Below are 15198 nucleotides of genomic sequence, written 5' to 3'. Positions count from 1 at the left end.
AAACTGCGATTATTGGCTTGTTCTTGCTCCCACGCGGGCGACGGGAAAGCTTTCTCCCATCAGCAGCTCCTCTTCTGAGATAAAATAAAACATATGGAGCAGATTTGGCATATGACGCCTGAATATTTGGTCTATAATGCCTGAATATTTCGTCTAAAATGTCTCTTTGGTATATAATATCTCTTTGGTATATAACATCAGCTGAATTCTCAGCATAAGCTTCATAAAGAGCCTTTAATTTCTTGCTTTAGGGGAAAGAAAAGCTTTGGACTAAGTCACGCGTGGTCTTGGGTTGACATCCCAGCTGGAAGATGCTCCAAAGTGGAAAGATGCGCATCATGGAGTAAAATATTTCAATATATTAAAGACCCTGGAGGCTAAAAATCCAGCCCGATTTCCCCCAAGGGCAGATATTTCCCAAGCCTGGTTCATCTTTGCTTATTCTCATTTATAACTGGAGAAAAAGGGATGAAATCCCATAATCCAGCCCTGGGAAACTTTCGTATGGAGGGAGAGGGATAAAATCGGGGTGGAAACGGACTCACCGGCTGAGCTAAGAGGATTTGCACGACTGTTTTGTGAGCAGTTGGGTTTAATCATCTCGTCCTCAACGAGCTTGTGAGTTAGAAACCAGGTCACAGGGTGTGAAACCTCCATTTGTTCTCACGTGAATAAACAAAGCGAAGACCTGGACCAAAATTACGTACATAAAAGGAAAACACATATACCCGAGAGAAGAATTTAAAAGTTCTTTTAAATATTTCTCCATCACCAACCCAGCCCTCGTTTCAGTCTATTGCTTGGCTTTTGGGTTTTCATTAAAAATCAGACAATTGCCTGTATTTCCCAGGGTTCAGCTTTCCCTATCTCATCCCAAAGCCTCTTTTTTCCACCCAAAAAATCCGTTTTTCCTGCTTCTTTCCCAACACAACCCAGCCAGGAATCCACAGGGAGCCCCAAGGACGGCAGCATCGTCCCCTCCGACCCATCACACCTCCAAAAAAACCAAAATGCCTCTGCCCGGGCCCTGCCGGGGGAATACAACATTTCAATATTATTAATAATTAATACTAAATAAATTAATAAAATACTAAATTAATAATAAATAAAAATAATTGTAAAGATTATGTTTAAATATTAATACATCCGCCAGGATTTTGGCCTGTTCCTGCAAGCAGATGACACATTCCAGGACAGGAGCAATGCCCCGAAGCAGGATCTGAAGCTGGCATGATGATTAATATTTAAAAATTTAAAAAAAAAAAAATAATTAAAAAAAAAATATAAAATCGGGAGCGCCTTTACCCATCCCTGGGTTATTTTTACGGAGGTGACCTCAGCACCGCCGCATTATGTCATGTAATGTGCGTATACGGCTGCTGTGATCTCGGAAACTCTTCCGAGGGGATCGCGAGTTAAAAATAAACGGGCAAGAGGCGAAGGAAAAGCCTCCTGGTGAGTCGTGTGTTACTAACCCTGCAACGGGGTGGGGAAAATAGAGAAAAAAAAAATAAATCAGATTTTCCTGCGAAGGAGCCAGCTGGTGGGTATCGCCGAATTATCGCAGCGTATTTGTTCCCGGAGCTTCACGGCGGGACGTTGTGTTTTAAAAAAGCCCGAACGCCGGGCTGTCATCTGTCCAAAAAACAGATTTATTGATGGGAAAGGACAGAATGAGCCCTTTCTACGGAGGGTTACGGGCTCTTGCCCTCGCTCATTCTCCGGGATACAGCGGGGAATTGTTCACGCGGAGGCACAAACCCGCCGTGGCCGCTCCCGAGGCGCAGGGACGGGTTATTTTTGAACCAAACGCTGGCCTGAAACTGAATCAGCCAGCAAACGTCTTCCCCGAACAAGCGTGACTTTCTCTATTTCCCGTAAATCAATCCAGCTGGCAGCAGGAGGGGCCCTAATACCCAAAACTGATTTATTTTTTTCCCCTCTCCTCTTCAAAGCACTTTTATTATCTTCCAAAAACCAGTGCATCTTCCAAAATGAAAAATATTTTTAAATAAATGTATATAAACATATATATATATATGATTTTTTTTTTTTTTTTTAAAACGCTGTTATTTTACCTTATAGCACCTGGGTGATGCCGCCAACCCCAGGCGAGGCCAAAGGCACATTTTTGGGAGCTGTGTCCCATCTAAAGACGTGATGCATCTTCGGGAAAGCATCACCCTGTGGGCAGGGAGGGTCCCTCCCATCCCTAAGGAGCTTTTGCCTGCCCGGAATAGCAGCAAGCACCCGGGCGGAGGTTATTACGCTCCTAATCAGATCGTAGCAGCTGGATGAACATTTATAGCCTTTTTTTTTTTTTTTTAAGACAGTTGTCTAATAGTAAAGAGAAAAAAGGTGCTTGCAGCCTCCTATAATTTATATTTCAGCCGCCGCTGCCTGCGGAAGGGAAATTCAGATTGAATTAATTGGGTTACTCTGCTTCCGCAAGGATCTAGCTTTATCTTGGAGACACAAGGAGAAAAAGACTTGCCTTATTTGCTGCTTTTTCTCCCCAAAACCGCCTTGCAATAATCCCTCACTGGAGCCTTCCGTTGCCTGCGGTTCACATTTGCCCGTTGCAAAAAGAGTGAGAAAAACGAATCGACACCAAGCGACAAACTCATCCGCGGCTGCAATGAGGCTCATTTGCTAGAACAGTCATAAACTGATTTATTTTTTCCATGCTGGCTTTGCAACAGAGCAGCATCTGGCCCCAAAAAACCCCCAAAACCTCCCTGGAAGCAGCGCAAGGTGTTGCATGGAAAGTCTGGGTTCTTGTTTTTTCCGCAGCAAAAGGCTAAAAATTTATATAGCCCTTTTATCTTATTTATAGATTTATTTTTTTCTACAGGAAAACTTACGGTTGTCAAGAGCAAAACAGAAACTCCATCTGTGAGCTGCGCTTGCCACTTCTGCAATTTAATACAGAACAGTGGTGCAGGTAAAGATTTCTCTGCAGCGTACGGAAAACCCCTTCTTCCGCTAAAAATGGGCCAAAAATGACATTTATTTTCTCTCAGAGGGGAGCTGCCCTTCCTGGGGTCTGCAGAACCGCGAGCTTTACCCCATGACTGCAATGAAGCCATCGCAACCAAAGAAAATGCAAAATACCCTAATAAAGCTTCAGTTTTTAATTACACGCTGACGTGGGAAAATAACGGCCCGAGTGGCATCTTTCCTTTCGGATGGGAAAAAAATTCCCCCGGCGCTTTCCTTCCCTTCGCTGCCATCGCCCCGTTTATTCCCCAAATTGCGTTTTCTCTGCTCTCACCCAGCCAGGAGCCGAATATCATAATGCCAAGACATCTGGTTCCCAAGGAAAAAAACTCTAAGGTAGGGGAGTTTTACTTAAAATAAATTAACTTCTGCAAAATGCATTATATTAACCCTCCGAATGCAGCACTTATTTCCACTTCTTTTTGCCTTTGGAAGGTTTAAAGAGGTTTCCCGATGAGATGGGCTGAGTTTGAGCCCAGATTTTTTGCCGGCTCCAGGGACTGACAGCGGGATGGGGACAGACTATGGGACTTCAAAACTCTACCAAATTCCCCCAAAACACCAGTAAAATCTCCCACAAATGATTTTATTGCCTTCCCAAGCTGCGGCTTATTCTCCGAGCAAACCCAGAGTTACGCGAATAAAAACGTTTCGCGTGAATTAAAGCGTAAAAAAATAAAATCAATAGAAGCAACAAAGCAGGGTCGGATGAACCCGGGGCCTTTCCCAGCTCATCGTTAAAGCAAAAACAACATTTTCCATTTGTTATGAGAAAAAAACCCATCCCATTAATGCTTTCTAACCTGGCAGGAACCCCCGTCGCACTTAACGTTGCATTATTATTTCCTCCGGCCCCTGTTGCTGCAGATGAAGAAGGGCCAAACCTCCCGATCGATGCAGCTCTTGGCTCGTTGCCGGCAGAAATTTTATCCCGAGATGCTAAAAAAACCCGTGTGGCACACGGCGCCGTTCAATAGATGCTGTGGATATGCCGGTTTGGGTGGTTTTGCTGCTAACTTCCGCAAGAAATTAAACATTAATTAATAGTCAATAGGCTGCTCCTGCTTGATTTGCAGCTGGGGTCTGACAAAGTTTTTATAATTTCCCAAACAAAACCAGAATTTCCTCTGAAATATGTTGTTATTATGGAAAAATCGTGATGTTTAGAAGCCACAGACCCTGCCGATCCCATCGATCTTTCTTGAATAAACCATCCAAGTGCTGCCATTTTCCAAGATTGCCTGTCCAGCCCCAAACCCTGCTGATCCCATTGATATTCTTGAAGAAACCAAACGAGACCAAAACTTCCCCTGAATTATATTATTCTTATGGAAAAATCCTGATTTTTAGAAGCCACGGATGGATTCAACCCAACTGTCGCATTCCTGCTGCTGTGGTTTTTTTTCTTTTCCTGGTTTTGGGTTTTAGAGGTGCCACTGAAGAGTATTTAAACCCAAACCAGGGAATCAGGAGCCATGTCTGCATTCACATGAGGAATAAACACGCCTGTGTATTGGAGGAGAGAGCTTGAACAGCCTCGCTGACCTTAATCCTGCCCTCAGTATTTAATTTTCTGTTTCGGAAATTAATACAGATGTCACCCCAGCGTAGCCGAAGCACCCGGCACAGCCCATTTCCCTGCCAGATAGAAATTATTATTATTATTATTATTATTATTATTATTATTATTATTATTATTATTATTATTATTATTATTATTATTATTAAACATAATCCAGCCAGACGGACAAACAAGAATATAGAGCATCGGGGTGGCAATCCCCTGTATGACCAGATGTGCTCCGTGGTTGGAGCATCCCCAGGACAGCTGTACCCAGCCCAAATATTTCGGGCAGCCAAACCTCGGTAGGGTTTTGGCTTTGTCATGTGGCCGTGCCAAAAATCAGCCTCAGTGCAATTAGTTTCAAGCTTCATTTGCACGTCCCAACCACCACGCGAGCATCCCAGGTTGCTCTGGACTCAACCCATTTATTGCAGCCCATCCTAATCCTAAAGGATGGGATTAAGTCCCCATCCTGGGCTTTAGGTCTCTATTATCCTCTGAAAAATAGTGCTGTAAAAGCTCCAGCTCACCATGACCATCCCATATAATTTTTAATTGCCTTCTGTGGTGTTTGCTCCCGTTAAATATCAGGGTACATCAACATAAAGCACAACCACTCCATGCAGGAGTGAGTTTTACTCTTCTAAAGCAAGTCAAACTCCGAAGACGGGCTCATCCTTTCCCCTGTAGATCCGAGTCTATTTTATTATTAATTTATTATTTAATATTTTCTAGCCATCAGCCCGCAGAGCATCTCTCTGTTTCACAGGATAATGGATTTGGAGCTGCAGACAGCCATCACTAAAAGCATCCACTTCTCTTCCAGAACCTGACCCTGCGATTTCCAAACCAACCCCAAACCCTTCCAAATCCCATCGATCTTTCTTGAATAAACCATCCAAGTGCTGCGGTTTTCCAAACCAGCCCCAAACCCTGCTGATCCCATAGGTATTTCTTGAATAAACCATCCACGTGCTGTGATTTTCCAAGATTTCCAAACCAACCCCAAACTCTGCCGATCCCATTGATATTTTTTGAACAAACCATCCACACGCTACAATTTTCCAAGATGCCAAACCAGCCCCAAACTCTGCCGATCCCATTGATATTTTTTGAATAAACCATCCAAGCATGGCAATTTTCCAAGATCTCCAAACCAGCCCCAAGCCCTACCGATCCCACAAATATTTTTTGAACAAACCATCCAAATGCTGCACTTTTCCAAACCAGCCCCAAGCCCTGCCAATCCTGTCGATATTTTTCGAATAAACCATCCAAACGCTGCAATTTTCCAAGATTTCCAAACCAACCCCAAACTCTGCCGATCCCATTGGTATTTTTCGAATAAACCATCCAAACGCTGCAATTTTCCAGGATTTCCAAACCCTGCCGATCCCATCAATACTTTTTGAATAAACCATCTAAGTGCTGCAGTTTTCCAGTCCAGGCTCAAACTCTGCCGATCTCATAGATATTTCTTGACTAAACCATCTAAGTGTGGCAGTTCCCCAAGATTTCCAATCCAGCCCCAATCGCTGCCGACCCCGTCAATATTTCTTGACAAAACCATCCAGGTGCTGCAATTTTCCAAGATTTCCAAACCAGCCCGGAGCCCTACTGATCCCATAAATGTTTTTTGAACGAACCATCCAAATGCTGCACTTTCCCAAACCAGCCCCAAACTCTGCTGATCTCATAGATATTTCTTGGATAAACCATCCAAGTGCTGCGATTTTCCAAACCAGCCCCAAACCCTGTCGATCCCATCGATATTTCGTGAATATACCATCCAAGTGTGGCAATTTTCCAGGATTTCTGAACCAGCCCCAAGCCCTGACGACCCCGTTGATATTTCGTGAATATACCATCCAAGTGTGGCAATTTTCCAAGATTTCTGAACCAGCCCCAAGCCCTGACGACCCCATTGATACTTTCTGAATAAAGCGAGCGCTGCAGTTTCCCAAGATCTCCAATCCAGCCCCAAACCCTGCCGATCCCATCGATATTTCTTGAATAAACCATCCGAACGCTGCAATTTTCCAGCCCGTTTGATCGCCGTCATTGCCGACCACGCCCGTATCTGCCGGGAAGGATGACAAGGGGTGAACCCAACATTTTTTGGGGTGCTGGCGGGGATTTTCGCCGGGGAAGGAGGATGGAGGATGGATGCTGGCCAGGCTGTGCTGCGCAGGAGCCGGCTCCTCCCTCTCGCTATTTATTCCTCCCCATCGCTCCGTGGCCGAGGCTGAATCACCTCGAACCGAGCAAAGCAACGGGCTCCCCACCGGTGAGTGTCGGGCGAAAAAATAGGGACATGGGGGCTTGGGGTGGGATAAACCCCCAGCCAAGGGGGATTTAACACCAAGGGGATGGGGGGGTTTCCTTCTTTCCCCACCATCGCTGCCTAAAAATAGAATTTCCAGCTCCAAAGGCGAGCGTCCTCCTTAAGAGACAGAGCTCGGCTTGTTTATTCAGGGCTGATTCAAAGCTGGTGGGAAATTTCTTCCCCCCCCGAATCGCCTCCTCGGAGCGGAGCGTCCTGGAGGGTTTTTGTTTTGTTTTTTCTCAGCTGTGCTTTAAAAAAAAAAAAAAAAAAAAAAAAAAAGGGGGGATTTATATTTTTACATAGATATTTTTAAAATGTAAACCGATTTCTCAAAACGAAGTGGGGGGGGGGGGCATTTTCAGCAAGCAAACTGCCAGCCTGCAACCCCCCTTCCCCATAACCTCATTTTTTCCCCCCTCCTCTCCATTAACCAAAACCTTCCCAGCATCACCAGGAGGGTCCGGACACCCCCGTCCTCGAGCATCTTCCTCCCCACACGACCCCCCACCTTCCCCTTCCCAACCTCCCTCCATTTCTTCTCTCTCCCCCCCATCCAGGCACCTTAACAAGGTTATTTCCACCGTTATTTTGGCTCCGGGGTGTTGGTTTTCCTCTCCAACCCCAAAGCCTCCCTCTCGCCAGCCCTGCGCACGTAATTGCTGCTCACGATCGCTCCTCGAATCCTCCATTTTCCGCTTCCCCCTCCACCCCGAAGGAGCCCCCGGGTTCCTCCGCTTCTCCAGTAAAACCTCAGTTACAAACCGCTCCGACATAAACCCCCTGAATTAATTTCTCATCGCCTACGTTCGCCCGCGGAGAGGGGAAAAACTGAGGGAGGAAGGTTAAAAAGAGCCAGGAAAAAAAAAAATCCGCAGAGCCATCCGAGAATATAATTTAATTATAATATTATGGTCACGCTGTAGAGTATTATTTCCAAGCAGAGAAAAGGCAGCTCTGAGCCCAAAAAGTGGCTCCCAGGGGTTTGCGCCAGCGACCGCATATATTGGGGTGAAGCTCAGCGGCCCGGAGCTCGGTAATTAGCGCAAACGCAAACGAGCCCTCGCCTTGTTTATCAGAGCGCGTCTCTGCGCAGGCAATTAGAGGAACAGGTCGGTGCTGCCAGGCTGGAATATCCTCCGGGGCTTTGCTAAAACCTGTTTTCATCCAGGGGTTGATTTCTTCCCCCTCTTGCAACTCGCCGTCTTAAAAAAAAAAAAAAAATAACTTGCCAATTTGCTGCTTTCCCCAACTATTTCCTAATTTTAAAAAAAAATTTTTTTTTGAGTGCACAAAGAGTGTTCGCCCCTTCAAGTTCTTGCCGTGTCTTCGGGATATTTTTTAAACTATTTTGAAATCTCATCGTTGCTCCCAGCGGGTGGGTGCTGTGGGGCAAAAAAGAGGGTGGCTTACACCCAATTTTATTTTATTTTTTTGTTTTACGAGACAGCAGCCCGGGCCTGGCTTTCCTCCCCGTCACCAGAAACAGGCTCTCACGTCTTCTCTTTTAATTAAACCTCTTGCTAACGATCCCAACCAAAACACGGACATAAAAGACATCAACTCAAACGTATTTTGACATAAGACCAGATTGTTTTGGGGGGAGGGGAGGAGAAAAAGAGCATCATTAGGAGCCAAAGGGAGATTAATTCGCTTTTATGGACTGTAAAACCATAGCTAATATGCAAAGGAAGAATTTCTGGCCTTAAACAGGGGTTTTTTCCTGCCTGTTTGTGCTGTTAAGGGCAGCATCTCACAAGAGACCGTCACCTTTTGTCTGCATTAAACTTAATAATTGGGTTGAGTGATGACTCTTAAGGAAGCCAGGCCATTAATTGCTGCAAAAAAAAAAAAAACCCACTCAGGAAAAAAACCTCAATTGTTTCTTGCCAGCAAGTGCATCTGAAGCATCCAAGGATGCAGCGAAACACCCACCCACACTTTGCCAGGAATGTTTTCTCTCCCTCCCCAGCATCCCAGTGCACACAGGGGGATCTTGGCGGGGATCTCAGCCTTGCACGGGATAGCAAACCCTTTGCTATTGCTGAATTTGCACGTTAAACACGAGGGTGACGGTAATTCGACGCTCCACGGCGTTGCACGGAGGTATCCGAAGGGATTTTGCAGCTCAGGGGGGTGTTTTCCGAAGGTCTTTCCCAAAGGATTTGCAGAGCTGGTGTGTATTATACAGGCTGGATTATACACAAGGAGAAAGCGGCTCTTTAAATTGGGATTTCATCCTCGCAATCCCATCAGGTAGCGTAGGAGAGACCTGGCATGCCAGCAGCAAGACGCTGCGCAAGCAGCAATTTGCAAACACATTAAACTAGAAAAACGCTGGTTTTCAGTTAAGGCCTGTCGCACGTAAATAGGGAATTGGGCAAAACACACCAAATTTCCTTCTTTAGGGAAAAAAACCCCTCCAGGGCAAGGCTGGGGGTTCCACCCTTGCAACCCCAGGTACCCAAAAGCTTGGAGAGTGGGATGAGTCTGTTCATTGCCACCAACCCTTGCACAGCAGAAATCTCATTTACATCATCCAATTGGACAGAGCAGGTTCAATAAGTGGATTTTTTTTACCGCTCTACCAAGTAAAGCATTTTTCCTAAACCCTTTTTTTCCTCTGCTTAAAGTGGCCATTACTAGCAGAGGACCTGTTGGGGAGGTGGGGATATATATATATAAAAATAAAAATATATGGAATCATAGAATCATTTTGGCTGAAGAGACCCTTAAGATCATCGAGTTCAACCATAACCTAACTCTAGCATTAAACCATATCCCTAAGAACCTCATCTATCCTTCTTATATATATGTGTATATATATACACACACATGCGTATATATATTTTAAAAATATATATCAAAATAAGGGGCTCTGGGAAGGGAAAACATGCTTTTAAGTCCAAAGCTATTAATTCTGTGGCTGGATTAAAGGGGACTATCTCTGTTCTACCCCGTTTCCCTGAAAATAAGCCAGGGTCTTATATTAATTTTTGCTCCTAAAGATGCCATTTTTTACGTGTACAGCTGCCTAGACACTATTTAAATTGACTTTTTTTAAAACGAACTGTAACTAGGGCTTATTTTTGGAGTAGGGCTTATATTTCAAGCATCCTCAAAAATCCTGAAAAATCACGCTAGGGCTTATTTTCGGGGAAGGGCTTATTTTCGGAGAAGGGCTTATTTTCGGGGAAGGGCTTGGGAAGCAGGGTATACGACGCTTGTGCCGGCTGCGATTTCTCTGCCTCCTGCCCCTAACGCTGCCCGTCCTTGTGTCCCACAGCCATGGCCAAGCTCCTTGCCACCTGCTGCCTGGTGATCCTGCTCCTCGGCGCCTGGACCGACGTCGCCTTCTCCAAGAAAGGCAAAGGCAAACCCAGCGGCGGCGGCTGGGGCACCGGGAGCCACCGCCAGCCCAGCTACCCCCGCCAGCCCGGCTACCCCCAAAATCCCGGTTATCCCCATAACCCGGGGTACCCCCACAACCCAGGCTACCCCCACAACCCAGGGTGGGGCCAGGGTTACAACCCATCCAGCGGAGGAACCTACTACAACCAAAAACCGTGGAAACCCCCCAAATCCAAGACCAACCTCAAGCACGTGGCCGGGGCGGCGGCGGCGGGCGCCGTGGTGGGAGGTTTGGGGGGTTACGCCATGGGCCGCGTCATGTCGGGGATGCACTATCGCTTCGACAGCCCCGACGAGTACCGCTGGTGGGACGAGAATGCCTCGCGCTACCCCAACCGCGTCTACTACCGCGACTACAGCAGCCCCGTCTCGCAGGACATCTTCGTCGCCGACTGCTTCAACATCACGGTGACCGAGTACAACATCGGCCCCGCCGCCAAGAAAAACGCCTCGGACGCCGGGCCCGGGGCGAACCAGACGGAGACGGAGCTGGAGACCAAGGTGGTGACCAAGGTGATCCGGGAGATGTGCGTGCAGCAGTACCGCGAGTACCGCCTGGCCTCCGGCATCCGGCTGCACCTCGCTGACGCCTCCCTGGCCGCCCTCCTCCTCCTCACCCTCGTCGTCCTGCACTGATGCCCCCGCCGCTTCGAGACGTCCCCCACGTCCCCACGGGGACCCCCCGAGCCCTCCAGTTCTCACTTGCTTTGGTGAAGAGCCCTCGGGGCGCACGGGCGCCGACGCTCCTCGTCGCCTCCGGTTTAGGTGAAAATGTCTTTTTCCACCCCGTCCCCGGCGCAACGGGACAGTGACGGAGCAGGATGCCCCCAAAACGGCCTTCACCACGTTCCTCCTCCTCGGGGACACCCCGAGAGGGACCACGCAGAGAGAAGAGCTCACCCGGCCCTCGGCGGCGTCCCTGCAAGAGCATTTCCAAAAATCCTCTTTGCTAACAAGCGGGATTTTATTTAATCCCCCGAGTCCCGCTGCCACCAAACCCCCTCTCCCCGGGGCACGGCGCAGCGTTGCGCCCAGCACCTACATACCCCGTAGGGGGTTTGGGTTGCTAAAATATGGGTTTTTCAAGCTACAAGCCGCTGCATTGCAATTTTAACCCTTTCACCCTAAAAAACGCCCTTCCCCGTGTACGTACGGACCTGCCCGCTCCGCGTCTTGCATGCTGCAAATGCCTCCTGCAGCAATACACAAAAATAAAGTGATTTTTTTTTTTTTCCCCCAAGACTGAAACCCTGGTCGGGTTTCGGTTGGACCCTCGCGCCACTTTGCTTTCAGTTCAGCCTCCCTGCCTTCCTTAGCCTAAAGGCAAAAAGTGCTGCTGAACGGTCAAAAAAGCCCCCAAATGGTAACGCTTGGTGTGTTACAGCCCGAGAAAAAGCTCTTTTGGATGCGCTATGGATGGCAAGTTGCGCTCACACTTTGGCACTTCGACCCAAAGGACGTTAAAATGCAGCTCAGAGGATGCTCAGGGGGTCAAGAACGTCGCAAGAGACTAAAATCAGCTAGATCCGATGCTTACGGCAAACAGCGTCAGGAAAACCAAGCCTGATGGATGAGAGATGCTTAAAAAAAAAAAATAATCATCGCCTTTTGCAAGTAATTCGTAGAAGCAGCGGGTGAAATTCTTGCTTCTTGTGTTTGGGCCAACGCCGGGTTGTACAGAACCTGGAGCATCTGTAAAGTTGCGCTTGTCAAACCAGTCGCCCCCAAGTTATATTTAATATCTGTGTATATATATATATTTTTTTTTTTTTGCAAGGCACTGAATGACACCGTCCTAGATGATTTTTCGTATCATTGTAAGCTAAGTGAAGAGATCTATATATATATATATATGTATAAAATATAAGGAAAAGAAACCTTTCAGGATATTCGCCGGAAAAGCAGGGCTTTGAGGTAACCCATACTTTGTGATACGCGAATGTTTTTGTAAATCCGTAAATGGTGCATGCACAAAATTTGCCGTTCTGGTACTTTTCTAAGTGTTCGACGTCGGATACAAATTAAAACGGATAAAGCCAAGACAGACATCAGCCTCCTTCATGCAAACAGCTCTTGCCAGTCCCCGCAGACAGAAACCACATTTTTCGCCCTCTCTGTCCCTTCCTCCCCGGCCTGTGGGCGCCTTTGTTCTCTTTCAGCACTAAATTTGGCTTAAAAACCGCAATTCCAGTTCGTCTTTTCTCCTCCCGCTCACGGTACCGCTGCCATCCAACAAATATTTTCTAATAAAGCCAACGTGCTGGTTGGGGGCAGGGATTTCTTCTCCCCATAGAAGTCAACACCCATTTCTAATTATTAATTTATAACACCTTGTATTTACTCCGCCTATTTTCTGTCTAATAAAAGAGTTTTTCCATTTGCCGTTTCAGTGACGTTAAGCCCGATTAACTCCACGTAAAGCCCCGAGCCCAACCTAAAGGTGCCAAAATTCCAAATCTCCCCAGTACCTAAACCAGCATCACCATTAAATGTCTTAAACTATAGCAAGGGTTAAAAATTACAATTAAAAAGATGGAAGGATTTGGACCTTTCAGCTGGACGCTGCTTTAATTTTAAGCTCAAGACCAAGCCTTGGACGTGTTTGGTTTGAGCCTTTGTAGGATGCGATTTATTGTGCTGCAAACCCCCTTGCCCACAAGGATGCTAAAGAATTTGGTCTTTAAGTCACGGTCCAAGTAAAACCCCAAATCTGACTCTTTTGCATACTTTTTGCAGAAAAACGAAGGGGAAAAAAAAAGCTATTCAGCACTAAATAAATGATTATTCCTGTGTGCTACTGGGAATCTCCATATTATCTCTGGATATTCAGAAGTGGAGCAGCAAATGGGAAGTGGGAGATAAAAAATAGATGGCAGGCAGGGTTTAGTCGTGGGAGCTACTTTCCGAAATGAAAAAACAAAATAAAACATCAGCATCCTGCCCTTTACATCTTCCCTGTGCAAAAGCGATTTACAAAATAGGGATGGAAAGGAGGATTTGGGGAATAAAAAGCCCCCGTGAGGTTATCGGGGAGGTTTACACAACACTTTGTATTAATTAAGATTTTTTTTTTTTTTTCCAAGTTAAAACAAGAGTGATTTCAAACTTAAAATAAAAGGAAGAGGTAGCGATGGAGATGGGGTTGGGGAGCCGTCCCATAATGGACCTTGCTCTGGTGAGCTGCAGTGCAGAGATAGGAGGAAAAAAACCCCAAAGTAGTAAAAAAAATACAAAAAAACCAAAATAAAACCCCCAAACCAACCTAAATGAAACAACCCCCCCCCACAAAAGGACAAAAAAAACCAAACGCAAAACAACAATAAAGAAGGAAAAAAAATAAAAACAATGAAGAAGGAATCCCTCCCCAAAAGAAGGACCCCCCCCGCCCCTAAAAAAAAAAAAGCAAAAAAAGAGAAAAACACCTTATAAGAAGGGGGGGGGGGGGAATTCCAAAAGAAAGAAAGAAAAAAAGGGGGGGGAGGGTGAAAACAAACAAAAGAAGGAGGGGGAAAAAAAATAAAAGTAAAAAAGAGGAAAAAAATCATAAAAGAAAGGAAAGCCCCTGTTTTCCAAGCTAAGCACCTACATGGGAAGTTCCACCGACAAGGGTTTGACCTCATCAGCCAGCAATACAAAAATGCCAATTTTTAGCCCCCATCTTCCCCCATTTCACCCCGACACAGGGCAGCTGCTCCAGCCCCACACGCGGGGGGAACCCCCAACGTCGGCAACGCTCAGATAACCTCAAAACTCCTCCATTTCCCCCTCTGCGCCCATTTTTTTTTTCCCCAGCATGGGGTAATTGGGGTTTATGGTGATTTTGGGGGCCGTTTTCTCGCTGCTGTGGGGCTGGGGGCGGAATTTGGGGGCTTTTCTGGCTCTGGGAACACTCGAGCAGGACACGGGGACACGGTCCGAGCCCTCGTGTCCTTTGGGACAATTGGATCCAAGAACTCTGGAGCCCCCTAGGAGCGACCTCTTTCGCTAGAGAAATTAATTGCTGTGTCTTAATTAGCTAAATAATCCAAATTCCGCAGTGCGGGCAGGCGCCTTGTTGCCAAGCGAGGATGGGAAACCTTTCCGATTTACCAAGCTGATAATAAATACACCCCAAAGTACAAATCCAGTAATTTGGGGGGGTGTTTTTTTTATATTCCCCCCCCAACTCCTGCATCCTGCGGCGCTTTGCATCCTTCGCGTCCATAAACGAGCATCCCCTACACGCGCAGAGCGACCAAATATATGTTCCTTGGCTGAAAAACACGGCGAAAAGAGCAATTTTGGTGCACGGCTGGACAGTTTGCAGAGAGCCGGAGGAGAAATAGTCTCATTTGGAGGCTTAAAATGCAGACGAGTGCCTGAAGTTCACCAGTTTTATTGGGTTTGGATGAGAGGAGCCGCATCGCCGAGCAAACAGCACCATCTCCTGTCCGAGCCCAGCCCAGGATCAACCCCGGGGATGGTTTTGTAAAGCCGGGTCTCCCAAAGAACCCTCCAAAATTAGGCTGAGCTTTGCGCTGAAGGCCGCGCTGGCTCGGTTGCTGTTTCGGGGCAAAATACGTGAAAACGCCTCGATTTTGCTTCCAAAATCTCCTCCAGAAAAACACGTCTCCGAGGGATCTCGGCATCGCCCCCGCCTGAACATACAACCCCAAAACTCCCAGCACAAGGCGATTAACGAGGACCTTAATCACTTTTAAGGCCTTTTTCTGCAGCGCAAGAGTGGAAATTAAATTGGGGGGGGAGGGTCGGAGTTTGTCCCCATATATTGCACATTGCGGGACAGGGAAAAAACAAGAAAAATTGGGGAATTTGGGGAGTGTGGGATCGTCCCTGGGGTGTTTTAGGCTGCAAATCAGGGCTGCGAACGGAAGGTGCTCTTGACAGCGCCCAGACGTCA

At 46.8% G+C, this 15198-nt stretch overlaps 1 protein-coding gene across 1 annotated transcript; it reads left to right on the top strand.

The window, feature by feature from the left end:
- The first annotated feature begins 6795 nt into the window (after positions 1–6795).
- On the top strand, positions 6796–12338 carry PRNP (prion protein (Kanno blood group)). Its single transcript, XM_065651660.1, has 2 exons — positions 6796–6851; positions 10174–12338. Exon 2 carries the CDS (start codon positions 10176–10178, stop codon positions 10932–10934), a length of 759 nt encoding a protein of 252 aa, XP_065507732.1. The 5' UTR covers positions 6796–6851; positions 10174–10175; the 3' UTR covers positions 10935–12338.
- The last annotated feature ends 2860 nt before the right edge of the window (positions 12339–15198 follow it).

Source organism: Caloenas nicobarica, chromosome 25 (assembly GCF_036013445.1).
Source record: "Caloenas nicobarica isolate bCalNic1 chromosome 25, bCalNic1.hap1, whole genome shotgun sequence".
NCBI classification, from domain to species: Eukaryota; Metazoa; Chordata; class Aves; order Columbiformes; family Columbidae; genus Caloenas; species Caloenas nicobarica.
This window is presented reverse-complemented; position numbering and strand designations above follow the sequence as displayed.

Coding starts and splice junctions, on each gene's coding strand:
- PRNP (XM_065651660.1), top strand. CDS start 10,176: ATGGCCAAGCTCCTTGCCACCTGCTGCCTGGTGATCCTGCTCCTCGGC.